The following is a 27969-nucleotide window of genomic DNA, read 5'->3' on the forward strand; positions in this document are numbered from 1 at the left end:
TAAGTTTTTGTTGCATTACCTAAGTTGAACCAAACAATATTTGGTTATATTTTATTCCCCATAACCTTGATAACTTGAACCAAACACACCCTTAATTATATCTATATTCTCAAATATCAATTTAACTCAATATATTGAGAGCAATAATTTTTTAAATTTAAAAATATTTAAAAAACTCAATTCGTATTCAAAATCGGCTGATGGACCAAATGACCTTGGATTGACATGAAACAAATTCTTATATGTTCATCTAGATCTTTTGATTATATCCATGCCCTCAAAGATCAATTTGACATAATATATTGAGAACAATTATTTTTGAACACGAATTAAATTTTCAAATATATTTGTGTTAAAAAAACCATTGCTCTCAATATATGAGATCAAATTGAAGTTTAAGGGCGTAGATATAATCATAAGAGGTACACGAACATATAAGAACTTTTTTCATGTAAATCTGAGGTCATTCAGTCTATCAGCTATTTTTGCCCAAAATTTGTTGATGGATCAAACGACCTCGGGTTGAAATGAAACTAGTTGATCTCAAATATCAATTTGACCTAATATATTAAAAACAATGATTTTTTAAACACTAATTAAATTTTTTAAATATATTTATGTTAAAAAATCATTGTTCTCAATATACTGAGTCAAATTGACGTTTAAGGGCATGGATATAATCAAGAGAGGTAAAAGAACACATAGGAACTAGATGTCAATATGATATCATTTGGTACATCAACTGATGTTAAGTAAAATCAATTAATGTACCAAACGTCAAATTGATATTTGAGGACATGAATATAATCCAGAGAGATAGACGAATATATAGGAATTAATTTCTCATCTATCAATTAATTTGATTAAAATCAATTTTTATTAAGAAAAAGTAAATTAATTCGACTGATTTAATTAAAAATAGAACGTTTTGATTCAGAACCATATTGATTCGATTGCTTCAGAATATCTGTCATTGATAAGGATAAAATAAAAAATAGATATGTGATTTTATCATTTTAAAATTTCACTATGTGAAATGAGTATTTTGTAAACTTAGTTACATGGTTTAGTAAAAGCTGGAATTTCAGCTCGATCTGGAACCGGCGCCTAGTGTTCTTCAGCTTCTTCGACGAGACGAAGAGAAGGTTGTAACGACGGTGCCTTTTGAGGATTTCCTTCGCCATCGCTACGGAAGCTGACTGCCCATCTGCTGGATGGTGATTCTCTCGTTCCCTTTTGTTTTTGGTAACCGATTCCTTCATTCATTCATCGTTCTGGTACAGATCTGGCTTGATCTTCGGGATTTCCCAGGTTTTGAAGCCGTCTTGAATCTCAATGAGAGAGCGAGAAGGCGCGTTGTGCAGATTTCCCTCCATCTGCAGGTTGGTGATTCTATAATTCCCTTTTGTTTTTGGTAACCGATCTTTCACTCTTGATCGCTCTGGTAAGGATCTCTATTGATCGGCGGGATTCCCCTGATTTTTGAAATTGTCTTGTGAGAATATCATCAGGATTGATCGATTAGTTTTCCTATGTTAAACGAATCTAGCCGATCCGATGATCAGCCCTGAGAGATTGTTGTATACCTTCCGCACATAAAAGCATGCGTATGAAATAGAGCACCAAAGCTTCCTGTTCTTGCCTTTAATTTGAGCTACCTGAAGAAATATTCAGCTCCTCACTTTCTTCTCCTATTTCCTATCGAAGACAGAAAGGTCCGCTTACCTAATTATAAATTGTTGCTAGGGTTCCATAGGATTTTGCAGCTTCGACACTCCCCCCCCCCCAACCCCCCCCCCCCCCAATGACCTTTTTACCCTTTGTTAAAAAATAAATAAGTTATTTTATTTTATTTTTTCAATTTTATTTACTTCTTTAGTTTTATTTTTTTTTATTTTATTCACTTATTTAATTTTATTTTTCTAATAAATTTTATTTATTGTTTTTCATCAATTTTTTTATTTTTATCCATATTTTACTTTTAATTTTTTTTACAAATAATAACCTCTAAAATCTATTATTAAAAAAATAAAAAAATTACAAGAGATCGAATCCTCTGTCCCAATATCATCTGTCTCCGTGTCCCATTCGCCCACCACCGGTGACCTTCAGTCGTCGTCCTGATTAAAACTATATCAACACAATCGACGTCGAAATTTGACCGGATCTGAGCAGACTTTTCTTCATCGACGATCTGAGTCCCTTCTTAGATTCGGTCGAATTTCGACGTCGATCACGCCGATGGCGACCCCTTGGGTTCACCTTTCCCCTAGGGTATAGTTCTGGTCGAGACGACGATCGAAGGCGCCGATAGTGAGCTGGAGATTGTTGGATCGAGACGCGCTAGAGGGGGGGTGAATAGTGCTCGTGGCTTTCACTCGTTTCGGATTCGTAAAACACTCGAGAAGTAGCAGCGGAAATAGATAAAATAACATGCACACAGAAGACTCCAAGATTTACTTGGTTCAGAGCTTAGGGCGACTCCTACTCCAAGGTCCGCGATTGTTGATCGCTTTCGGTGGGCAACAACTATAATATCGCAAATATTTTACAAGCAAATAAGTACAGGTATTAGACTTTAAAAGATTATACCAACAAATACAAAAGATGAACGAAGTGGTCGTCGATTGTTGGAGTAGCAGAGTTTGGTTGAAGCTTTCGGAGCAGTGTACAAGATCACAAGTTCTTCTGTTTGAGTTCTGTTTCGAAGCTGCACCCCAAGGCTCCCTTTTATAGCTCTGAAAAAATTGATCCAGATCCCCAAGGCTTGGGATCAAGTTTGACCCAAGGAGGATCAGTTGACCGATCACCGGTTCGGTCGACCGATCAGATGACCTCCACCTCATCTGATCCGCTCGCTCCGCCTCGATCCGGTCAACTTTTATCCGAGGTTCGGTCGACCGATAAACAAGTTCGATCAACCGATTAGCTGCTCTGACTCAGTCCAGCCGACCTTATCCAGTCGACGCCCAACCTTGGTTCGGTCGACCGATCCCTAGGTCCGGTCGACTGATCCCCTGTTCGAGCCCGGTCCAACTTCTAGAAATCCGTTCTGCTGGCTTGGGGGTTCGATCGACCGATCCCAAGGTTCGGTCGACCGATCCCGGTCAGTCCTAACCCTGCATAAAAATATTAGTTTCCTGCAAAACAGAGTTAGAACACAAACGATAATATCTAGAAATAAATTTGACAGTCTCTAGACTGTCCGGTTCTGACTTCGGATTTTCAACCGGAAACCTTAGGTCGAACCGACGCCTACTGTTCTCTCGTCCGGGGTATGCGTCCTCACCTACTCAACTCAGGAGAGTTTACCTTTTCTCAGCGTCCGGTCAGATGTTTCCGGTCTTCATGCTGGATGTCAAGTCCTTGACCCGTCCAGTCTTCCACCCGGTTCGCGACACCAGGATTTCAACCTAGGGTTACCGCCCCCTAGGACTTTTGCCCGAAGCTTCGACCCGCCAAGACTTTCCGCATAGGGTTACTACTGTTGGTGCAACATCCCTCAGGTCAAGGTTGACCTGGTTGACCAAGCTGAGTCTTGGTTTGAGTTTAGATGTTTGACAATAAGAAATTGATTGAAGAAGAGTCAAATAGGTCAAGGTTGACCGGATACTTGACTGGGAAGTCCTAACTGGGATATTAGGTAGAATGGAAGTCCTGGTGAGTGAAGCCAGGCAGAAGGGAAGTCCTAGTGAGTGAAGCTAGGCAAATTGAAAACCCTAGTGAGTGAAGCTAGGTGAAAGTCCTGGTGAGTGAAGCCAGGTGAAAGCCCTAGTGAGTGAAGCTAGGTGAAAGTCCTGGTGAGTGAAGCCAGGCAAGGGAAAATCCAGATGGATCAAGGACGATCGGACATCTGGTGTTGGGAAGTCCAAGTAGGTCAAAGGATTGACTGGATACTTGGCACGAGGAAATACAAGTGGGTCAAAGGGATTGACCAGACACTTGGTGGGAAGTTCTAGCAGGTCAAAGGAGTGACCAGATGCTAGGCATGATGTACCAACAGGTCAAGGTTGACCGGATGTTGGTTTGAGAGGCTTGGAACTTGGTTTTGGGCAAAAATCAAGTGTTGGATCGATCGATGGATCGATTCAGAGTGAATCGATCGGTGGATCGATCCAGCCTTTTCTAGGAACAGCTTGGATCGATCCGTGGATCGATCAGATGTCCCAATCGATCGGTGAATCGATTGGGGGGCTTCTGGAATGGCCGGATCGATCCATGGATCGATCCAGGGTCCTCGAAAGCACTCCGGATCGATCCGTGGATCGATCCAAAGCCTCCGATCGATTGGAACATTCGGATCGATCGGGATCCGACCGTTGGCGTCGATAAAGGCCGCAGGCGCACGATTCCTTCGGTATCTCTTCACCGATTCACTCCAGATCTCTCGCCAGCTCCTCCACAGCACTTACAAAGCTCAGATCGCCAGTTCTTGAAGGATCTTGGAAGTTCTCCAAGTCAAGAGGCGGATCAAAGCCAAGAAGAGAAGCTAGGGTTAGGGTTTATACTCATTGTAAGCTTGTAAGCTTGTATTTCTTGTATCCTTTCCCTCTCTTCTTGTATTGAGTCTTGTAGGGCTTCTCCGCCCTTGGTAGTTACCATAAAGGAGAGTTTTATTAGTGGAGGGTGTGTGTGCTGGTGTGGATCCTTGGATTAGTCACCTCTTGTGAGGTGGATACCAAGTAAACAAACCGTGTTAGCGTTGTGTGATTGTTTGTGTATTTTCCGCTGCCATATCTTTGAAGAAACAAGCAACGCCGAGCACCGAGCGAACGCGACGAGCTATTCCCCCCCCCCCCCCCCCCCTCTAGCTACTTTTGGTCCTAACAACTACCCCCTATGACCTAGGGTTACCACCTCCTAGGGTTTTCCCCTTGCCTAACCGCAGCTATGACTTTCCTGAAACACTCAATCATACACATTAGATAACAATTAAACTTAACTTTGAATCCCTTTGCCATTATCAAAACTTGAGTTCGATCGTCAGATGCTTCCCGCACCAACAATCTTCCCCTTTTTGATTACGACAACCGAAATTCAAAATTAAGACAAAAATACAATAAAGATCAGCATAAATTAGCACAAGCATAAATAAACCATAAGTACTTTAAAGCTCCCCCTTAATAGAAGCTCCCCCTTAAAATAATTTTTTATTTTAAATTTTCTTTAATTTCTTTTGCATTTCTTAATACTCTCCCCCTTTACCATATATCAAAATAAATAAAAAAGTAAAATTAGTATAGATATAAACACTTAGCTCTTTTCCACAAATTTTCTTATAAATGTTTAGCAAAGTTAGAAAATTTGTCATAAGTTAGGAACCATCATTTTTTTTAAAAAAAAATTTCAAATAATTTTCAAAGTATGCTTTTAAAAGATTTTTCAAGGCATCTTAAAAGATTTAAACGTAATTTTAAATAAGTTTTTGAAATAATTTATTTTTAAAATAAGTTTCTGAAATAATTTTCAAACGATTTTAAAATAATTTTCAAAGGATTTTAAAAGATTTTAAAAGGATTTTAAAATAATTTTAAAATATTTTTTCAAATGAATTTTCAAGTGGTTTTTTAAAGAATTTTTTTAAATGATTTTTCAAATGATTTTATAAAGCATTTTTTAAAATGATTTTTTAAAATAATTTTTCCAATAATTTTTTTAAATGATTTTTAAAATCATTTTTTTTAAAGAATTTTTTAAAATGATTTTTCAATAATTTTTTAAATAATTTTTAAAATGATTTTTCCAATAATTTTTTAAAATAATTTTTAAAATGATTTTTTTAATGATTTTACAAATGATTTTTTTTAAAAGAATTTTTTAAATGATTTTTCAGGAATTTTACAAATAATTTTTCAAATGATTTTTTAAAGAATTTTTCAAATGATTTTTAAAATAAATTTTTAAATGATTTTTTAAAAAAAAAATCAAGTATTTTTGAAATAATTTTTTAAAAAAATTTCAAATGATTTTTCAATAATTTTTCAAATGATTTTTAAAAAATAATTTTTCAGGAATTTTTCAAATGATTTTTAAAAGGATTTTTCAGGAATTTTTCAAATGATTCTTAAAAAATTTTAAAATGATTTTTAAAGAATTTTTAAAATGATTTTTCAGGAATTTTTTCAGAATTTTCAAAATGATTTTTAAAGAATTTTTAAAAAGGATTTTTAAAATAATTTTTCAGTGATTTTTCAAATTATTTTTAAAAAAAAATTCAAATGACTTTTAAAGAATTTTTAAAATGATTTTTTAGGAATTTTTCAAATGATTTTTAAAGAATTTTTAAAATGATTTTTTCATGAATTTTTCAAATGATTTTTAAAGATTCTTTTTAAAGAATTTTTAAAATGATTTTTAAAATGATTTTCTCAGGAATTTTTTAAATGAATTTTAAAGAATTTTTTTAAAGAATTTTTTAAATGATTTTTAAGAAATTTTTCAAATAATTTTTAAAATGGTTTTTCAAATGAATTTTTTAAGAAGTTTTCAAATGATTTTTTAAAACATTTTCAAATGATTTTAAAAAAAATTTAAAATGATTTTTCAAATGTTTTTCAGGAATTTTCAAATGATTTTTAAAATGATTTTTCGAATGATTTTTTAAAGAATTTTTAAAATGATTTTTCTGGAATTTTTAAAGAATTTTCAAAATTATTTTTAGAGAATTTTTTTAAGAATTTTTAAAATGATTTTTAAGGAATTTTTCAAATAATTTTTCAAATGATTTTTAAAATGTTTTTAATGAATTTTTCAAATGTTTTTTTTAAAATATTTCAAATGATGTTTAAAGAATTTTTAAAATAATTTTTCACGAATATTTTAAGTATTTTCAAAATGATTTTTAAAGAATTTTTAAAATGTTTTTTCAGAATTTTTCAAATGATTTTTAAAATATTTTCAAATGATTTTTAAAGAAATTTTAAAATGATTTTTCAAGAATTTTTTAAGAATTTTCAAAATGATTTTTAAAGAATTTTAAAAATAATTTTTAAATATTTTTAAAATGATTTTTCAAAAATTTTCAAATGATTTTTCAGGAATTTTTCAAATGATTTTAAAATAATTTTTCAGGAATTTTTTAAATGCTTTTTAAAAAATTTTCAAATGATTTTTAAAGAAGTTTTAATATGATTTTTTAAAGAATTTTTAAAATGATTTTTCAAGAATTTTTCAAATGATTTTTAAAATTATTTGTCAAGAATTTTTCAAATGATTTTGAAAAAAAATTTCAAATGATTTTTAAAGAATTTTTAAATTGATTTTTCATGAATTTTTCAAATGGTTTTAAAAAAAAATTTTAAAGAGTTTTTAAAATGATTTTTAAAATAATTTTTTAAAGAATTTTTAAAATGATTTTTCAAATGATTTTTTTAAAAAATTTCAAATGATTTTTAAAAAAAAATTAAAATGATTTTTTAAAGAATTTTTAAAATAATTTTTCAGAAATTTTTCTAATGATTTTTAAAAAAGTGATTTTTCTATTGATTTTGAAAATGATTTTTCAGGAATTTTTCAAATTATTTTTTAAAAAAAATTCAAATGATTTTTAAAGAATTTTTAAAATGATTTTTCCATTAATTTTTTTTAAAAGAATTTAGGTTGATTGGGTATAGTTGATTTTGATTAAATTTTGAACAATTTGAACTTATTTGAACCTCAATCCATCTCACCCGATTCTAAATTATCAATCCGGTAATTTTAAGTAATTATGTGGTATGGTTATATTTAATTTAGGTTATTTCTAAGGATTAATTTACATTTGAGTTAAACTTAGATTTTTCAATTAGTCAATTAAATATGTCTTTCTATGATTGATTCCTAGATCAGGGCGAGGCTCTATGCCTTCTTGGGTATGGAATTATCCACCCCTTCTTAGACAGAATCGCTCTAAGAAATATATATTTAATTTTCTTTTTGAAACTCCTAGATTTAACTAGCAAGTGTAAATTACGCCTTGATCCTTAAGCTATCCTAGTCTAAGCATGTATATTGCAAGGAAAATAAATAAATAAGTATCAATCAATTTTATCTATTGGTAAAGATGGTCTTTCTATTGGCTCCCCCTGGATCATAGCCTCGATATGGTCTATCAAGGTAATGGATCTGATCCTTAGGGACCCAATATTGTCCAAGTCTAACTTGATTAACCAAGTTTGACTTGGGGACCCATGCTTGAATTATGTTTCTATTATTTCTATTTACTAACGACAGATATGATTTGTACTTTGTTTTGGTCTTAAATCCAAGTCTGGATTTGTTGTAAATGACTCGCTGTTTTCCAAGAATCAGATCCAGATTCTTGGAACCCAAGGTGAACCGTTCCAACGTGTTCTTGAGTTCTTTAATTTGAGTTTTCAAATTGGAATTTTCTTCCTCAAGTTGTTGGACTTGAGTTGAACTTCCAATTTGAACTGGCTCAATTAAAGAACTCGAGTCAGTCGCTTCCTTAAGGGCTATTACCTCCTTTTGGAGTGACTTGACCCGAACATTGGATTTAGCTAATTTCTTAAGCAAGTAAGGAATTAACTTTTGCAAATCATCTAATTGAGTTTCGGCAAGTAAGGTACTTACAGTGGGGTTTGGTCCTTCGGAAATGAATACGGATTCATGGCTTCGCTCGGACTCGGTTTCTGAATCGCTCTCCATTTTGGATTCGAACTCGGACTCTGTGTTGACAATGTTCACTTGCATTGGTAACGCGAGGAAGCTCATCGATTCTTCTTCGTCAGTCTCAGATTCATCTGATGACTCAGACCAAGTTACCTTCAATACCTTTCTTCTTTTCTTCTTGTTTGGACAATCTGACTTGTAGTGCCCCTTCTGGTTATAGCCATAGCAGGTGACTCCAGTCTTGTCCTCCTTGGTTGTTTGAGTCGCCTTTTTCAATTTGCATATCTTCCGCACAAGCTTTACCAGTTCGGAAATAACCTCCTCGTCGTCTTCTGCGTCTGATTCATCTTTGGACTTGAGTTTGGTTTTGCGCCTCGACGTCGGTTCGCGCGTTCTGTTGGTACTTGCAATCAGAGCAACACCTTTCTCGGTCGGACGTGAGTTAACCTGTTCGTGTAACTCAAACTTTGCAAATAATTCATCTAACTTAATTGAAGATAAGTCCTTGGATGCCTTGTACGCATCTACCATGGATCCCCACAAGGTATTCCTAGGGAAGACGTTTAAAGCATACCTCACGATGTCCCAGTTCTCAACTTTTTGTCTGATTGCATGTAGACCGTTGAGTAGGTCTTGTATCCGGGCATGAAGCTGGCTGGCCGACTCACCTTCCTGCATTTTAATATTATATAATTTATAGAAAATTAAGTCCCTCTTACTTACCTTAGTGTTGGAGGTGCCCTCGTGTAATTCGATCAGCTTCTCCCATAGCTCTTTGGCGCTTGAGAAGGGTCATACTCTGTTGAGTTCCTCCTTTGTCAGCCCGCATTGTAGCATGCAGGTTGCTTTGACATCGGCTTCAACCTTCTTCTTTATACTAGCGTCCCAGTTGATGCATGAGACTAGTTCTCCCGCGTCGTCACGTGGAAGTTCGAGATCGGTCTGGATGATAATCCACATCTCGACTTGCGTCTTGAGGTGGTTTCCCATCCGGTTCTTCCAATAAGCAAAATCCTTGCCGGAGAAGAGTGGCGGACGGACTGTGCTAAAGCCTTCTTGGAGGGCCATTTTAAACCTTGCACACAGAGAATACGAAAACAGAATATCCCAGGACTTGATCCTGGATTAGCATTGCGGTATGGAATTAAAAAAGAAAAGCGAGCTCGAGTGGTATTGCACCGACTTCGAGCAAAAATCAATTCGAAAAAACTAGATCGGAATATAGTAATTATACTAATTCCAATCGACTCCGAAAAATTTGAAAACACCACGAAAAATTTGTTTGACTGATGGTTACACCAAATCGAAGCGACCCCGCTCTGATACCAATTGTTGGATCGAGACGCGCTAGAGGAGGGGGGTGAATAGCGCTCGTGACTTTCACTCGTTTCGGATTCATAAAACACTCAAGAAGTAGCAGCGGAAATAGATAAAATAACAAGCACACAGAAGACTCCAAGATTTACTTGGTTCGAAGCCTAGAGCGACTCCTACTCCAAGGCCCGCGATCGTTGATCGCTTTCGGTGGACAACAACCATAATATCGCAAATCTTTTACAAGTAAATAAGTACAGGTATTAGACTTTAAAAGATTATACCGACAAATACAAAAGATGAACAAAGTGGTCGTCGATTGTCGGAGTAGCAGAGTCTAGTTGAAGCTTTCGGAGCAGCGTACAAGATCACAAGTTCTTCTGTTCGAGTTCTGTTTCAAAACTACACCCCGAGGCTCCCTTTTATAGCTCTGAAAAACTGATTCAGATCCCCAAGGCTCGGGATCAAGTTTGACCCGAGGAGGATCGGTCGACCGATCACCAGTTCGGTCGACCAATCAGATGACCTCCATCTCATCTGATCCGCTCGCTCCGCCTCGATCCGATCAACTTTTATCCGAGGTTCGATCAACCGATCAGCTGCTCTGACTCAGTCCAGCCGGCCTTATCCAGTCGACGCCCAACCTTGGTTCGGTCGACCGATCCCCTGGTCGAGCCCGGTCCAACTTCTGGAAATCTGTTCTGTTGGCTTGGGGGTTCGGTTGACCGATCCCGGTCAGTCCTAACCCTGCATAAAAATATTAGTTTCTTGCAAAATAGAGTTAGAACACAAACGATAATATCTAGAAATAAATTTGACAGTCTCCAGACTATCCGATTTTGACTTCGGATTTCCAACCGGAAACCTTAGGTCGAACCGACGCCTATTGTTCCCTCTTCCGGGGAACGCGTCCTCACCTACTCCACTCAGGAGAGTTTACCTTTGCTCAGCGTCCGGTTAGATGCTTCCGGTCTTCATGCTAGACATCCGGTCCTTGACCCGTCCAGTCTTCCACCCGGTTCGCGACACCAAGATTTCAACCTAGGGTTACCGCCCCCTAGGACTTTTGCTCGAAGCTTCTACCCGCCAAGACTTTTCTACATAGGGTTACTACCCCCTATGACCTAGGGTTACCATCCCCTAGGGTTTTCCCCTTGTCTAACCGCAGCTAGGACTTTCCTGAAACACTCAATCATACATATTAGATAATAATTAAACTTAACTTTGAATCTCTTTGCCATTATCAAAACTTGAATTCGATCGTCGGATGCTTCCCGCACCAATAGAGATGACGAGTAAGACATGAGGATAGAAAATTAAGGACAGAGGATCCAATCTCATATTAAAAATATAAAAAATAGTATAACATTCTTGCCAAGAAAATATTTAATAAAAAAATAAAAAATGAAATAAGAAAAATGATATAAACGTAAATAATAGAGGGATTGGGAACGGAGTGTGTCAGAGGATGTAAAAATTTATCATTAAAAAAAAAAAAAAGGTTATAAATATATAATAAAAAATTATTGAAAAGAATAAAATTGATAAAAAATTGATTAAAAACCAAAAATCAATAAAACAAAATAAAATAAAATAAAACATGGAGGAGAATATGAAGGAATATAAGAGTAAAAAAATAAGTGGGACCAAAGGGGAGAATGTCAGGAGCGGGAAAAGCACATCTCCCCTCCTATACTTGCCTTTACGTTGAGCTTCCCAAAGAACTAATTCAGCAGAGCGGTCTGGTTACCTAATATATTTTTTAAAAAAATGCTACATCCAAGCTACATTGTCATGGACACTAGGTTTTCATGTTCCTATTTTTTATGGTTTTAATGTTCCTTAAGCTGTTCGTCCGTGGAATATTAATATGCATGGATTAGAAAGCAAATCTTAAGAAAGTTAATGTGATTATTGTTGGGATCGAAATGTAGTTAGAGGGGGGGTGAATAGTTCGCCGCGTGCTAGGTGCTCGTTGAAGCTTGTTTCTTCATAAATATGCAGCGGAAATATAAAGAAACAAACTACACAATGCTAACAAGGATGATTTATTTGGTATCCACCTCACAAGAGGTGACTAGTCCAAGGATCCACACTTACTCACGCACCCTCCACTAAGAAATCACTCCTTTTCGGTAACTACCGAAGGCGGAGAAGCCCTACAAGCTCACAGTACAAGAAGAACGAAAGGAAAACAAATACAAGCAATAGCTTATAGGTTTTACAACTGAAAACCCTAACCCTAGCTTTCTTCTTCAGCTGTAGATCCGCCTCTTGACTTGGAAGACCTCCAAGAACCTTCAAGAACTGGCGGTGAGAACTCTGTGGAGAAGCTCTGTGATCGCTAGTGAAGATCGGAAGAAATGGCCGAGAGTTCTACCGAAGGAATCGCACGCCTGCAGCCTTTATCTGCGCCAACGGTCGGATCCCGATCGATTTGATTGCTCCAAATCGATCGGATTGCTCCCAATCGATCGGGGAGGCTTTGGATCGATCCACTGATCGATCTAGAGCACTTCTGTGCTCTGGTAATTTGCCTGGATCGATCAACGAATCGATCCAGGGCTTATCGCGACAAATCGCAGCTTCCCAATCGATCCACTGATTGATTGGGGCCTCTGGACCGATCCACTGATCAATCCAGCGGACTTTTGTGCGCTCGCGATTACCTCCCAATCGATCCACTGATCGATTGGGACGAAGGCTTCTCGCGGGGACTCCCCAATCGATCGGCCGATCGATTGGGCTCCAGCCAATCGATCGGCTGATCGATCCAGCTGTTGGTTTTTGCCCAAAACCAAGTCCCAAGCCCCTCAAACCAACATCCGGTCAACCTTGACCTGTTGGTACATCATGCCTAGCATCTGGTCACCCTTGACCTACTAGGACTCCCTCACCAAGTGTCTGGTCAATCCCTTTGACCACTTGGACTTTTCTCCTCTTGCCAAGCATCCGGTCAATTCCTTTGACCTACTTGGACTTTCACCAGATGTCTGGTCAACCTTGACCCTTCTAGATTTCCCTGTGCCTGGCTTCACTCACCAGGACTTCCCTTCTGCCTAGCTTCACTCACTAGGACTTCTCTTCTGCCTGGCTTCATTCACCAGGTCTTTCACCTAGCTTCACTCACTAGGATGTTCACCTGGCTTCATTCACCAGGATTTCCTTCTGCCTAGCTTCACTCACCAGGACTTTCACCTAGCTTCACTCACTAGGATTTCCTTCTGACTGGCTTCACTCACCAGGACTTTCCTTCTGCCTAACATCCCAGTTAGGACTTCCCAGTCAAGTATCTGGTCAACCTTGACATACTTGACTCTTCTTCAACCAACCTGATCAAAGGGGAATTGCACCAAACAATCTCCCAAAATGAACAACTGCATTGTCAAACATCGAAACCCAAACCAAGACTCAAGCTTGGTCAACCAGGTCAACCTTGACCCGAGGGATATTGCACCAACAATCTCCCCCTTTTTGATGTTTGACAATACCTCATTTAAGTTAGGCTAATCTCATAGCCTCAACTTCTTTCTCATGCCACTAGGTAATGAGGGCGTAAGTTACAACCTTCATTCTCCCTCTAAGAAGGCAGACTCCCTCTTAGATAATGGAGGCCTAACTTAAATCCTACATTTCTCCCCCTATTGGCACACATCAACAAATTCACATGTTGAAAAACACTTCTAGTCGAAAACTCTCCCCTTTGAGACTCTCCTCCTGAAGAGTTGCTCATCGTTGTTCACAACTTCACTCGTTGTGATCAACACGATAATGAAGGTCTCATACCCTTCATTTATCCTTAACCCTACATTCTCCCCCAATGTAGACAAATGCCCAACCTTGAGCATTTTCTTAAAAGAAGGTTAACCACCTTCCAAGGTTCATGAAAAATGGTTTTCATGTATTTAAAGAGTATCTCCCCCTAAAGACATGGTCGTACTTTCTGTCATTGCACCAACAATGACTTGGAATCCCTAAACCTTTAGGAAACCCAAATTTAGAAGTTTGAGGTCCATAAATTCAATAATGAAACCAAACCTCAACCCAAACTTCAATTTAGTCTCCTTTAACCAATCCATCCTTGTTTTCAACATGAAAACACCCTTTTTATGTATACAAATGTATTTTGAGGGGGTAGGAATGATTACCTAGACTAACATAGGTTCGGAATTCTAAAATCAAGCTTTCCCAGCCAAAATCAGCTTCCTCAATCGATTGGAGTTGGGTCCCAATCGATTGAACCAACTTGAATCGATCCACTGATCGATTCAGCCAGTCTGGATCGATCGACTGATCGATCCAGCGAGCTTCTGCTCGCGAGAATGACCTTCTCAATCGATCGACTGATCAATTGAGGCACTCCAATCGATCGGATGATCGATTGGAGACCTGAAATTCCTGAAAGTCAATTTCAGCCAATTTCAGAAACCCCTAGAAAATTCTATAAAATTTCAAAAATCGTGAAAATTTGTGTAGACATTATTTAGGGTATACTTTATCATGGAAAAATAGTTTTCTATGAAAATACATCATATTTTCAAAGATCGACATAAACTTGAAAACTTGAAAAAACTTTAGTGTTGTCTTCAAGTTTGTATTTTACTATTCAATGGTGATTACTATCAAAAGATAGCCTTCACCAAAGTTTTCCAAAATCATTTTAAAAACATTTCCAAAACCAATATCCAATCATGTTCCTTGGGCTCAATGCACATGACTTGTACATTAGCTTTCCCAATGATTGGAAATCACATAACTATGTGTTTTGATGAACTTAAAACTCAAAAGAATGCACTAAATCAACATCTTGAGTTTTTGTTCATCATCCTAACATCTCACTTGTATCTTATGTGCACTAAAACACATACAAGTCACCTTATGGGTCTTTGTGAGATGTAAAATTTGGTTTTGCCTAATCTAGGGATCATGCATATCTATCTAGGCATTTTATGGATATTGAACGTCCACCTTGGATGTCACTTGTTGATAAATGCCATTTGTCCTTAATTTTAAGGAATTAAAAATAATGCATGATATGTTATGTCATACATCAAAATGAGATAGCTTTCAAAAGAAGGATTCCTATAACTGTATGATGTATGTATGTATGTATGTCATGACATGGTATTTTTATGTTTTTCATCGTAAGGTATGAATGCAAAAATAATCATGATATCATGGCATATAATGAGCAAACAAAGCATGGCAAAATCGAATAAATAACATACCTAGGTTGTCTACCTAAGTATCCTTAAGCCTTAGCTAAAATAAAATTTAAGACCTAGATTGCCCAATTTCCTCAAGAAAATGCCAAAACCCAACTTGACATTTCTCTAATCTCTTGATTAATTTATGCCAATTGAAATTAAACTTATTCCTCAAATGTTGGCATATTTTTCTTCCACAAGAGTACCACTAAGAAAATACCAAGATCCCAACTTGGTATTTCTTATGTTTTCCCAAATTACGCCATTTTAAAATAAAATCAATACTTCTCTGATTTGGCACATTTTACTTTTTCAAAGAGTAAATCATAAATCCATTTCATTTTCAAAGGTTAACAATAACCTTGAAAATGCTCCTTGAGTGTCAATTTCTTCAAAGTTGGGTTAACTACCCTTCTTATTAGAGTTGACACTCTCTAACCCATCTATGGGGTAGAGAAAATACTCCTAGGAACTCAAAACCTATTGGTGCTCCTTGGATGCTCTAGGTATTCACTAGGGATAACTTCCCTAGATACCTTCCTAGTGACCTTGTTTGGCTTCTTAGAAGCCTTGGTCACATTTTCTAGGTCAATCCTAGGGATTTCTTCTCTTGTGACCTTTTTAGTGACTTTGTTAGACTTCTTAGAAGTCTTAGTCACTTTAGTTGCAAAAATACTCCTAAAGATAACCTCCCTAGTATTTTTGGCTTGCCCACTAGGCCTAGGGTTGATTCCGTAGCTATATGGAACCCTATGGTAAGAAGTTATATCCTTCTTGGTCTTTGGCTTGTATCCCAAACCTTTATGGCCATTGGATGACTTTGATACTCCTAGCCCTAGGTTTTGCTCATTTTGCCCTATTAGGATTTCCATCCTTTTTAGGGTCTTTTCCATTTTATCAAGTCTTGACCTCAAGACTTGATTTTCTTCCCATAAATCCCTAGATTTTGGTTTTCTATTTAATCCTTGAGCGTTTTTATTTCTAGGTGTATAGTTATTGATCTTAGTGTTCTTGCCTAGATTTTTATCTACATTCCTAGCCCTAGGTTGAGAGGTTTTAGTATGAAAAGCTACATGATTTTCCTTAACTTTATCATGCCTCCTATTTTCATGGTAAATAGCATTAAAATGATATAAGTTAGAACTAGCATGCTTTTTACCATAATTTAAAGGGGTAGGCTCAATAAAGGTTACCTTTCTTTTTACCTTGCAAGCTCCCCCTTGAATTGAGCTTCCTCCTTGAGCCTTGACCACCTTCTTCCCCTTAGGGCATTGACTTCGGTAATGCCCTCTTTGTTGGCACAAGAAGCACACAATGTGCTCCTTGCTCTTCTTTGTTGTGAGGATGGTCTCCTTGGCCTTCTCCTTGCCCTTGGGTGCCACTTGGCCCTTCTTTTTGGCCAATTTGGGACACTTGCTCTTGTAGTGCCCATTCTCCCTACACTCAAAACATATAATATGATTTTTATTTTTAATTGAAATGTTTATACCTTCACATGTAGGGATGACACTTGGTCCTCCATGTGATGTGGATATAGAGGCTTCCTCTTGATCCGATAGTGATGCTTCTCCATTAGATTTGACTTGACTTGTGGAGGTGGAAGCTTCTTCATCCTCTTCTTCTTTTGACCCGGATGTGGAGGCTTCTTCTTGATCTTCATCCGGTGTCACCGAAATTTGCTCCCCCTCAATCCTAGAGGTGGAGGCTTCATCTTCTTGTACATGGAACAAGGAGTATGCTCCCTCCTTGTTCCCTTTATTGCATTCCCTCGAAGATGAAGCTTCTTCTTGGACTTCTTCTTCGGAAGTTGAGCATCTCTCAACTTCGGAGTCCTCCTCTTGGTCTTGCACCAATGAGTCACCCTATTTGGATTCCTCTTGATTTGGTACAGTGGAGGGGATCTCATGAATAGTTGCCAACTTGCTCCAAAGGTCCTTGGCATCCTTGAATTCTCCAATTTTGTACAGAATTGTGCTAAGCAATAAATTAACCAATAATTTGGTTACATTGTCATTTGCTTCGCACCTTTGGACTTGCTCCGGGCTCCATTTGCTTTTCTTGAGAACTTTGCCCTTTGAATTCGTTGGAGCTTCGAAGCCTTGCATAAGAGCAAACCATTGCTCTATCTCCACCATTAAGAAGTTTTCGATCCTTGATTTCCAAAGATCGAAGCTTGTAGATGTGTACGGTGGAGCCACCCTTGTGTCAAATCCAAGTCCATCTTGGAATTGCATCTTGAAGTTGAGCTTCATGAATTCTTTGACTTTGATGAATTTGCTCCAATTTCTTCACCCTCTAGCTTTGCTTGTTTTGTTTGCCCCTTCCGGCGATGATTCCGGTGAAGAGCGACCTCGCTCTGATACCACTTGTTGGGACCAAAATGTAGCTAGAGGAGGGGGTGAATAGCTCGTCACGTGCTAGGTGCTCGTTGCAACTTGTTTCTTCAGAAATACGCAGCGGAAATACAAAGAAACAAACTACACAATGCTAACAAGGAGGGTTTACTTGGTATCCACCTTACAAGAGGTGACTAGTCCAAGGATCCACACCTACTCACACACCCTCCACTAAGAAATCACTCCTTTTCGGTAACTACCGAAAGCGGAGAAGCCTTACAAGCTCACAATACAAGAAGAACGAAAGGAAAACAAATACAAGCAATAGCTAACAGGTTTTACAACTGAAAACCCTAACCCTAGCTTTCTTTTTCAGCTGTAGATCCGCCTCTTGACTTGGAAGACCTCCAAGAACCTTCAAGAACTGGCGGTGAGAACTCTGTGGAGAAGCTCTGTGATCGCTGGTGAAGATCGGATGAAATAGCCGAGAGTTCTACCGAAGGAATCGCACGCCTGCAGCCTTTATTTGCGCCAACGGTCGGATCCCGATCGATTGGATTGCTCCCAATCGATCGAGGAGGCTTTGGATCGATCCACTGATCGATCCAGAGCACTTCTGTGTTATGGGAATTTGCCTGGATCAATCAACGGATCGATCCAGGGCTTATCGCGACAAATCGCAACTTCCCAATTGATCCACTGATCGATTGGGGCCTCTGGATCGATCCACTGATCGATCCAGCAGGCTTCTGTGAGCTCTCGATTGCCTCCCAATCGATCCACTGATCGATTGGGACGAAGGCTTCTCGCGGGGACTCCCCAATCGATTGACCGATCGATTGGGCTCCAGCCAATCGATCGACTGATCGATTCAGCTACTGGTTTTTACCCAAAACCAAGTCCCAAGCCCCTCAAACCAACATCCGGTCAACCTTGACCTGTTGGTATATCATGCCTAGCATCTGATCACCCTTGACCTGCTAGAACTCCCTCACCAAGTGTCTGGTCAATCCCTTTGACCCACTTGGACTTTTCTTCTCTTGCCAAGCATCCGATCAATCCCTTTGACCTACTTGGACTTTCACCAGATGTCTGGTCAACCTTGACCCATCTGGATTTCTCTGTGCCTGGCTTCACTCACCAGGACTTCCCTTCTGCCTAGCTTCACGCACTATGACTTCTCTTCTGCCTGGCTTCACTCACCAGGACTTTCACCTAGCTTCACTCACTAGGATTTCCTTCTGCTTGGCTTCACTCACCAGGACTTTTCTTTTGCCTAACATACCAGTTAGGACTTCCCAGTCAAGTATCTGGTCAACCTTGACCTACTTGACTCTTCTTCAACAAACCTGATCAGAGGGGAATTGCACCAAACAATCTCCCCAAATGAACAACTACATTGTCAAACATCGAAACCCAAACCAAGACTCAAGCTTGGTCAACTAGGTTAACCTTGACCTAGGGGATATTGCACCAACAATTATCAGTTTGTGAGCTACCTTCTCTTTTGAAGGTTTCTAGACATAATTCTCTCTCTCTCAGTGAACTACTAATTATATCATCTCCAATTGGTGCTATTTTACATCATTTTGATGTAAAAGGGACATCAAATCTCTTCCACTGAAGACCCCAAAACTTGCACCAAAATGATGCAAGTACGGATTTTTTAAATATAATGTATTATAATATTTAATTTATATTTAAAATATTCTTAAATATTATAAATTAATATTATTTAATTTAATTGAATTTATTATGTAAATTTTATATATTATAAATTTATATTAGTTATTACCTTAAATAATTAATATTTAAAGTATTTGTTATATTATTAAGATTATAAATACATTAAAATTTATAATATTGGTAATTTCATAACAAACACACAATTAAACATTTAAAATTTCAAAATACATAACATATAGTCCATCATACAATTTAAAGATGCCACAAACACTAAAGTAAACATACATTTAAATAACTACAATAACATTGCAATACTAAACAAATCAATGTTTAATATTCTAGAAAATCACCTCCTAATAAACCACCGAAATAATCATAAAATTTACCGGAACCATTCAAAGGATCTTGAGATCCTTGTCCTTCTTCTTGAGACGAATCCTAGATCCTTTTCCTTGATGTGGAATTGATTGAGATTTTTGGTTTTCAGTCCTCTTTTGCATAATTCTTACTTGTTCACCGCGAATAAATTCATGCATTATCGGATCAACAATGGTATTCAAATCTTTGAATAAAATTTTATTCTCTTCCTTGAACATAGCAACATTGGTATTTCAATCCAACGCAACAACAAGTTCGTCATTCTGTGAAACCATTTTACTGAATTGTTGTTCATTCTTTCTCTTCAGTTTTGCTTTCTTCACCCCAATAGGTCGTTTAGTTGAAGTACCACCACTGTCTGAATCAGTGATGTTAAGATTAAACGAAGAGACATGTGGAGATGAAGGTGAATAAACATCTTTCTCGAGATTATATGATTGAGAATAATTAGCTTGAGCAGTTTATCGTTGCACTCTTGTAGATGCAACTTTGACGTTGTCACTGTTGAATTTCTCAATACCTTGAAGAATGCTGCACACATGTCCAAATTTGAGACCCTTTGAGTAATTAGGGTCTTGTACTAATAACATTTGAGCACGATTCATCTGTAAGAAAATAATACAATTATGAAACAAAATTAATAACTAAATTAGATATTGAAAACAACTTGGCTAGTCTACAAAAGAAATAATGAAAACAACTTACAATATCTTCCTCTGATGTTCCACTTGGATTCAATTCTTCGATTTGTCGTATGCAACCCTTCAATTTGGAAACAGCAACAATGATAGTATTCATTCTTTTTTGTAATGATCTTTTCGGTTGCTCTGAATTTTTAAAATTTAGATCTTGATTATACTCTATCTCAACTCTTGCCCAAAATTGATCCTTTTTTTGGTTGATTCCTATGATTGGATTTTGAGAAATATGAAGATAAACATGACATAAATGTTTATCTTCTTCAACTGAGTAGGATGATGAACTAGAATTCGAACTCATTTTTTCCAAGAGTAAAGGTGCATTGTGATGACCATGTCTAGTATGCCATTATATAGGAAAAAATTATATGCATTGTATAAAATTTGTGTGTGCATTGTGATGTCCCGTCACCTGTAAAAATAATAGTGTTGTGTGTGCATTGTGATGCCCCATCTTCTGAAATAATTATAATAGAGTGTGCATTGTGATATCCCGTCATCTACAAGAATAATAGTGTTGTGTGTTCATTGTAATGCCCCATCTCCTGAAATAATTATCATGGTGTGTGCATTGTGATGTCCTGTCGCCTGCAAAAATAATAATGTTGTGTGTACATTGTGATGTCCCTTCATCTGCAAAAATAATATTGTTGTGTGTGCATTGTGAGGTGCCATCTCCTAAAAAAATAATAGTGTTGTGTGTTCATTGTAATGCCCCATCTTTCTGAAATAATTATAATAGTGTGTGCATTGTGATGTCCCATCACCTGCAAAAATAATAGTGTTGTGTGTTCATTGTAATGTCTCATCTCCTGAAATAATTATCATGGTGTATGCATTATGATGCCCCCTCGCCTGCAAAAATAATAATATTGTGTGTGCATTGTGATGCCCTATCTCTTGAAATAATAATAATGGTGCGTGCATTGTGATGTCCCTTCATCTGCAAAAATAATAATGTGTGTGTATTGTGATGCCCCATCTCCTAAAAAAATAATAGTGTTGCGTGTTCATTGTAATATCCCATCTTCTGAAATAATTATAATAGTGTGTGCATTGTGATGTCCCATCACCTACAAAAATAATAGTGTTGTGTATACATTATAAATACATACCATAACTGAAAACAATTCAATCACATTATTCATCTCAAAAAATGAGTGCTAGATATGAAGGCACATCAAATTTATCATCCTCAAGCTCTGAAGATGATGATATATTTGAAGCACACAGAAGGCTTATCACTCAAGCGATCTACCGAAACAATCAGGTCATTTTGAAACATCCGAGTGAAGAAAACAACAAAGGCAAACATCAAGGATCTATTCCTGGTCACATAGTGATCAATCGTAATAGAGAAGCTGCTGATCGTAATCTATTCAATGATTACTTTGCAGAAAATCCTACATATAATGTTGCAATGTTTCGAAGAAGATTCCGAATGGGAAGAAATTTATTTATGCGTATTTTTAACGAGGTTAATAATCATGATAATTATTTTGTGCAGAAAATAGACGGAGTTGGAAAACTTGGTTTGTCAGGTTTACAAAAAATGACAGGTGCATTTCGAATATTGGCATATGGTGTACCGGCAGACGCTACTAATGAGTACATCAAAATAGGAGAATCAACTGCCATAGAAAGTGTGAAAAGATTTTGTCGTGCTGTTGTTGAAGTATTTGGAGGACAGTACCTACGATCACCCAATGCTAATGATGTTGCCAGGCTTCTTCATATTGGTGAGCAGCGTGGTTTTCCTGGTATGTTGGGTAGTCTAGATTGCATGCATTGGAGATGGGAAAATTGTCCAACAGCATGGGCTGGGCAATATTCTGGTCGTAGTGGAAAACCAACAATTATTCTAGAAGTTGTAGCTGATTATGATCTTTGGATATGACATGCATATTTCGGTTTACGTGGATCTAACAATGACATTAATGTATTGGAGTCTTCTTATTTTTTTTTCTAACCTTGCTCAAGGTATTGCTCCCCCCGCTCGTTATGTCATTCAAGGAAAAGAGTACAACATGGGTTACTATTTAGCTGATGGTATATACCCAAAATGGTCTACACTTGTTCAAACAATTCAAGATCCACGCGGTACAAAGAATAAGTTGTTTGCAATGAAACAAAAGGCATGTAGAAAAGATGTTGAGCGAGCATTTGGAATGCTCCAATCACGCTTTGCAATTGTTGCAGGACCTTCACGTTTTTGGCATAAAAATATTTTACATGATATAATGATTTCATGTATTATTATGCATAATATGATAATTGAAGACGAGCGCGATATGAATACCTCAATTGTTGATTAAGGTGAAGTCTTGTCGGCTGCAGATGTTGATACAGCAGTAGATGACAATACCCGATTTCAAAAGTTTCTTGCTAGATATGAAGGAATCAAAAATAAAAAATTTCACTTTGCCCTTAGAAATGCATTAATTGAGCATTTGTGGGAATAATTTGGTAATTCTGATAATTAAGGTTATAATGATGTATTATTGATGAAGTGTTATTTGTTTTGTGAAAATATTTAAACAAAAATTATCTAAATTGTTTATGATTTTATATTATCTTTAAATATTAAATATTAATATGTTTATTAAATTATTTCTAACAAAATTACAAAACACTAATTTTAATTTTCTTGTAACTAAAAACATAATATCATAAAAATTAGTTATCATGTACAATAAATTTTTTAATTTTAATAGTAATTATTATTGGAATAAAAATATTTAGCAAATTAATATGTATGTTGAATAATAAATTATAAGATGGAAAAATAGAATATTCTACATAATATTCCTTTTAGTATAGGAAATGGTGTGCAGGAGTTGAAAAAATTTTTGATGCTCAAATTGGTGTTGAAAGTGCACCAAAATAGATTTTGTGATTGGAGATGATCTTAATACATTGGTTCCTCAGCACATTGATAATTGTGACCTAATTTATTAAATTTAGAAGTTCATCAATGTTAACCGCCCACGAAGTACGTTTGCCTACCATGAATTTACTGGAAATTGACCTAGATTGTTTAAATCTCATTTCGAGTGAACCACATAAATTGGCAACATGCGTTATTTCACATTGTTGATGAGTGATGACTGTGTGAAGATGATCCCAGAGGATGTTCTTCATGTCTACCAAGTTCTTCATCAAAACCATATATTTTTTTTGGTTCTACCAGAATGGAAATGACACTATATGGATCGAGCACCAGACTGTAGATAATACACAACTTGCATCTCTGGGATTTTTTTAGGTTGTCAAAATGTTTTTTTGTTTATTGTTTTTTCTAGCATCGCCTCTGGTTCTGGCAACCTAAACTTGGCTTCTGGTTTCTGCTATGCAAAATAACTATGTTCTATGCATCACCTTTTCAGAACTGGAAGTTGCTCGTGTTGAAGGCGTTAATTCATCGAGGAAGAAGAGGAGCAAGTGACATTTTGGGCATTGGCTATGCCAACTGTGGTAATCACAAGGACAATAACGATGTCGGTTGCTTTTCCTCTTCCATCATTTCTTTGAGGTACATCTTTTTTTTTGTGAGAAAAATTGTTAGTTAGGCGTGGTAATTGCTTCGTAGTTTGGATTGATCAAGTGGAAGGGCTTACAATCGAATAAATAAAAGTTGAATTTAGTGACCAGGTGGCGACTGCGGTAACTTTAACTAGACCCACCTTGAAAGACAGTTAAGAGACAACTTAATTTCAAACAATAGGGTTTTGTTAGTTTTCCTTTTACGTTAACTTTTGTAAAATTAATTGAAACTCATTTAATAGTATTTATAGATTCAATCAGTTATGTCAAACGGTCAAGAAAATCGTGGGAGATAGTTAGGCATTTTAAATGGACCAATCCGGCATATTAAATAGATCTATCGATCTATCTCAAGCCCAGCTGCATTTTATAGGGTGAATCTTTAACTTGTCGCACCTAGGGTTGTAAATGAGTAGAGTTTTGGGGTATTCAATTTTTTTAGGAAGATAATCGAGTCGATTCGAACTTAAAATGAATCAAAATTTTGAAATAATTGTTCAAGATTGACTTAGTTTATTTTTTATGAGTTTGAGCTTATTTGAAGCTTGACTTAAGTTTGATTCGTTTAGATATTATCAAATTCTCAATTCAAGCTTAGCTTGAGCTTGGTTTGAGTTTGATTTATTTAGATGTTACCGAGCTCTCAATTCAAATTTGTTTGATTGTTTGAAACTTTTAGTTGTTTGAAGCTTTTTATTGTTTGATTGGTTATTGAGTTTAATAATTTAAACTTATTTATTTATTTATTTATTTTATTATTTATTTAGCATATTAATAAGAGTTTTATTAATGAATATGATTCATGAACGTTGTTTACGAACATTTTTCACGAACATTGTTCATAAACGTTAACGAACTGAATATATATGTGTTAAAGCTTATTTCTTTAATTGATCTTATTTATATTGAATGAATATAAACAAACTATTATTAAATTGAATATCAAACTTATTTATGAATGCTTGATTCATTTAGGGTCCTAGTCGCATCATAATCACCCGTTGAAGTGCTTTTTAGGCTGAAACACCTCTACATTAGTTCAGTTCCAGTAATCTAATGGGCTGAAATTCTAGCCCAATTTCGCTGTGTAGGTTAAAGCCCTATTCGATATTAATGGGCCGTAACGGCCTGAATATAAGGCCGTAACGGCCTGAATATAAGGCCGTAAGTATGGCCCACTCTAACATCCTCTAAAATGGCTGGAATTGACGCAGATTGATGTTAACGGGTCAACTGTCGGGCATTTATACCGTTCCAGTCTTGTAGCGGGCCGAAAATATTAGTTCAAGTTTGTTATATAGGCCAAAATATTGGTCCAATTCGATATTAACAGGCCTAATTATAGGCCGAATATCAACAGCACAATCTATTGTCTCGCATATTGATCTTAATGGGTCGATTGTCGGCCAGTTTATACAGACCCAATATTCTAATAGGGCAAATATTGCCGGTTACCAACATATTGACACAAGTTCACTATATGGGTCGAAATACTGGCCCAGGTTTACTATATGGCTGGAAATACTGACCCAGGTTTACATATGATTTGGAAATATTGGCCCAGGTTTGCTAAATGAGTCAAATAGCTGACTTCGAACTTAATGGGTCTGAATGTCGGCTTGATTCGATCTTACTAGGCCAAAATATGACCCACAAGGTCAGAACTACGGACATGTTGATTTTACTAGGCCTAAAGATCAATGGCATATTTATTATTTTATCACGATATTTTAGCTCATATATATACATAATTTTTGATCTTTTCATATATTAATTTTATATTTATATCACATTTTATAAATTATATTTATTTTTGGACTTAATTATAATTTATCTTTAATTTGTGATATTTGATGTTAATATTTGAATTTGGTCTTGTAGGTGATCGAAAGGATCATGCGTCCAAGTCAGATCGGACCAAATCGAGCTCAAATCTATGTTTAAATGAAAAGATTAAGCTCTGGAGTAATTCAGACCGTCCATACAAGATTTGAGAAGATATGAGTTATTCATCATGATTCGGTCTATCCAACTTAAGAGACAGTAGATGAGGACTCATGTTGAAGATCAGTACATTTGGATCAGATTTAAAGGGATATCCATTGTTGGATCAGATATGAAGAATTGTTAGTCGTCTGTTCAGATCTGGGATTGATTCAAAAGCCGAAGAGAAGCAATAGCAATGGGATCGAGAGTTTGGAGAGTAGAGGCGCGTGAGAGAGAAGGAGATCTCCGATCCTCTTCGGAGTCGGCCACCAGATCTCATCCACCTTCATCCATCAATGCTCAGAGAAGCAAGGTGATTCCCTACTTCCTCTGAGCACCGTCATTGAGCTCTGCCCATCTTCTTCATCCGTTTTTGGCGTTTGTCATTACCTAGGTTTGAGCTGGAGCCATCGTCAAAACTACAAGGGAGATAAAGATTTTCCATCACTTTTTAGTTTTGCATCCACCGTTCAGATCAACACTTCATCTCCATCTCAGTTCCAACGATGCCACTCCTGATTTCATTGCCACTTGGTTATCCTCTCTGAGTTAGATTTGGCAAAAGCTTGGGATGCCTTATCTTGGTTGTAAGTGTAGGATCGTAGTACGTTGGGGGAGGGTGGTGAATTTTAAAACTAGTTCTTTTTTCAGCTTTTTAAAACTGAGTGCAGAGCAGAATACAATTATATAAGAAAGAATAAAAATAAAATACAAGCGATTTTATTTAGTTCGGAGCCTTCGACGACTCCTACTTTAAGACTCAAGTCCTTTGGACATTTTCGATACGTAATCCACTAATCAATCATAATCAATACATGAATGAACAAGTAGGAAGTATAATAACCTATACTTCCTTTATATAGTAATTTAAATGACTTAAGAAAATATTACCAACACGAATACGGAGAATTGATTAGCTCGGCTCGAGAGGCAGTCAGTTCGGATGTGGTCTTCGCTAGCTCAACTTGAGAGGTCATCAGTTCGGATCTCACAACCTCCAACTTGGCTCACAAGGACCCTAGTTCTACTTCCTGGGTGTCCATGTTCCTCTATTGATCAGACACCCGTAGAGACCTGGCCTCCAACTCAACATCTTTTGCTGCTAGCTCCGAGGCATAGGCAATTTCCAGTTCCTCTAATTTATTGGAGAGACCTTGAACTTCAGCGATTTTTCATCTAAGTTAGCCATCATTCAGGTCCTCCTCGTCTTTTCCAACCGGAGCTTATCTTCATTGGTCCTCAAGGCGCCCTCTAGTTTCTATGCTTTTATTACCTCGTCGCTGGCCAGCTCCTGAGCTTCTTGCGCTTTCCTTTCTAGTTTGCTTAATATATCAGCTTGTGTTAGAGCTCCCTGGTGTGTATCCTCATTTGGGACCGGACGAGAGCCGTAGAAGATCCCAATTGTGCTATCTGCTCCCTCAATGCCTCGTTCTTACATGCCAAATCCACCAAGGTTTGGGATACTTTCATCTCAATCCCTCAAAACTAAAGCAAAGCAGTATTAGCGATATTCCAATTAAAAGGATAAGCTAGCTGAAACATACCACGATTAAGTCCTAAGCAAACCCATCTGTTAGCCTTATTGTAGTGTGGTCGTCTGTCCGAGTCATTGAGTTCACCCAAGCCTATTCGAGTAAGTCCTTCAGTTGTACCTGCCTACGGGCAGGAGAGAGATCCGAAGACAAGGCTACTCCCTGAACGAATGACACATTGAAGGCAGCAGAAAATTTGAAGTGGCTCTCCGTCTAGCTGATGTGCGTAAATATTATGATCGTTTATGCATATTTTAATGCACATTCACTTGCTTTACGCGTATATATTATTTGCGTGATCGTCTCTTTTATCATATACTCATCATAAATAAACTTTTGTTCGGAGATCTGCTCTTTGTTTGGTCTTGTGTTGACAGGGACAACTTTTGGAGCAAAAACAGCGATTGTCGACGCACCAGAATGAGGTAAAGAACACGACCGTGCAACCTCTCACGGTCGTGTGGCCAAACAGAGGAAGAACAGTGCACGACCGTGCAACTCTTGCTTGACCATGCGACCAAATAGAGATGGATCCGTGCATGGCCGTGCAAACCTGCACGGTCGTGCCCCCCACGACAGAAGCCAAGCCATACACGGTCGTGCGATCCTGCACGGCCGTGTCCCAGGAGCAGTGCCCCAGATCCACACGGGCGGCCGTGCAGCACGACCAGAGACAAAA

At 37.1% G+C, this 27969-nt stretch overlaps 1 protein-coding gene across 3 annotated transcripts; it reads left to right on the top strand.

Moving 5' to 3' along the window:
* Window positions 1–947: 947 nt before the first annotated feature.
* Window positions 948–27969, top strand: LOC121984871. Of its 3 annotated transcripts, none has more exons than XR_006113017.1 (3): window positions 948–1217; window positions 1312–1382; window positions 23616–23879. XR_006113017.1 is itself a non-coding variant. In XM_042538027.1 (3 exons), exons 1-3 carry the CDS (start codon window positions 1215–1217, stop codon window positions 25655–25657), a joined length of 318 nt encoding a protein of 105 aa, XP_042393961.1. In that variant the 5' UTR covers window positions 948–1214; the 3' UTR covers window positions 25658–27969. The 3 variants fall into 3 exon arrangements, 1 of the variants encoding a protein (XP_042393961.1); XM_042538027.1 differs by adding an exon at window positions 25654–27969 and having other exon boundaries at window positions 948–1382; window positions 23616–23761; XR_006113016.1 differs by having other exon boundaries at window positions 955–1217; window positions 1284–1382.

Source organism: Zingiber officinale, chromosome 5B (genome assembly GCF_018446385.1).
Source record: "Zingiber officinale cultivar Zhangliang chromosome 5B, Zo_v1.1, whole genome shotgun sequence".
Taxonomy (NCBI): domain Eukaryota; kingdom Viridiplantae; phylum Streptophyta; class Magnoliopsida; order Zingiberales; family Zingiberaceae; genus Zingiber; species Zingiber officinale.

What these genes read in the sequence shown, in the direction of transcription:
- LOC121984871 (XM_042538027.1), top strand. Translation starts at nt 1,215, where the DNA reads ATGGTGATTCTCTCGTTCCCTTTTGTTTTTGGTAACCGATTCCTTCAT. An exon ending in AGATTTCCCTCCATCTGCAG is followed by an intron (nt 1,383 to 23,615) that starts GTTGGTGATTCT and finishes TCACCTTTTCAG; the next exon opens with AACTGGAAGTTGCTCGTGTT.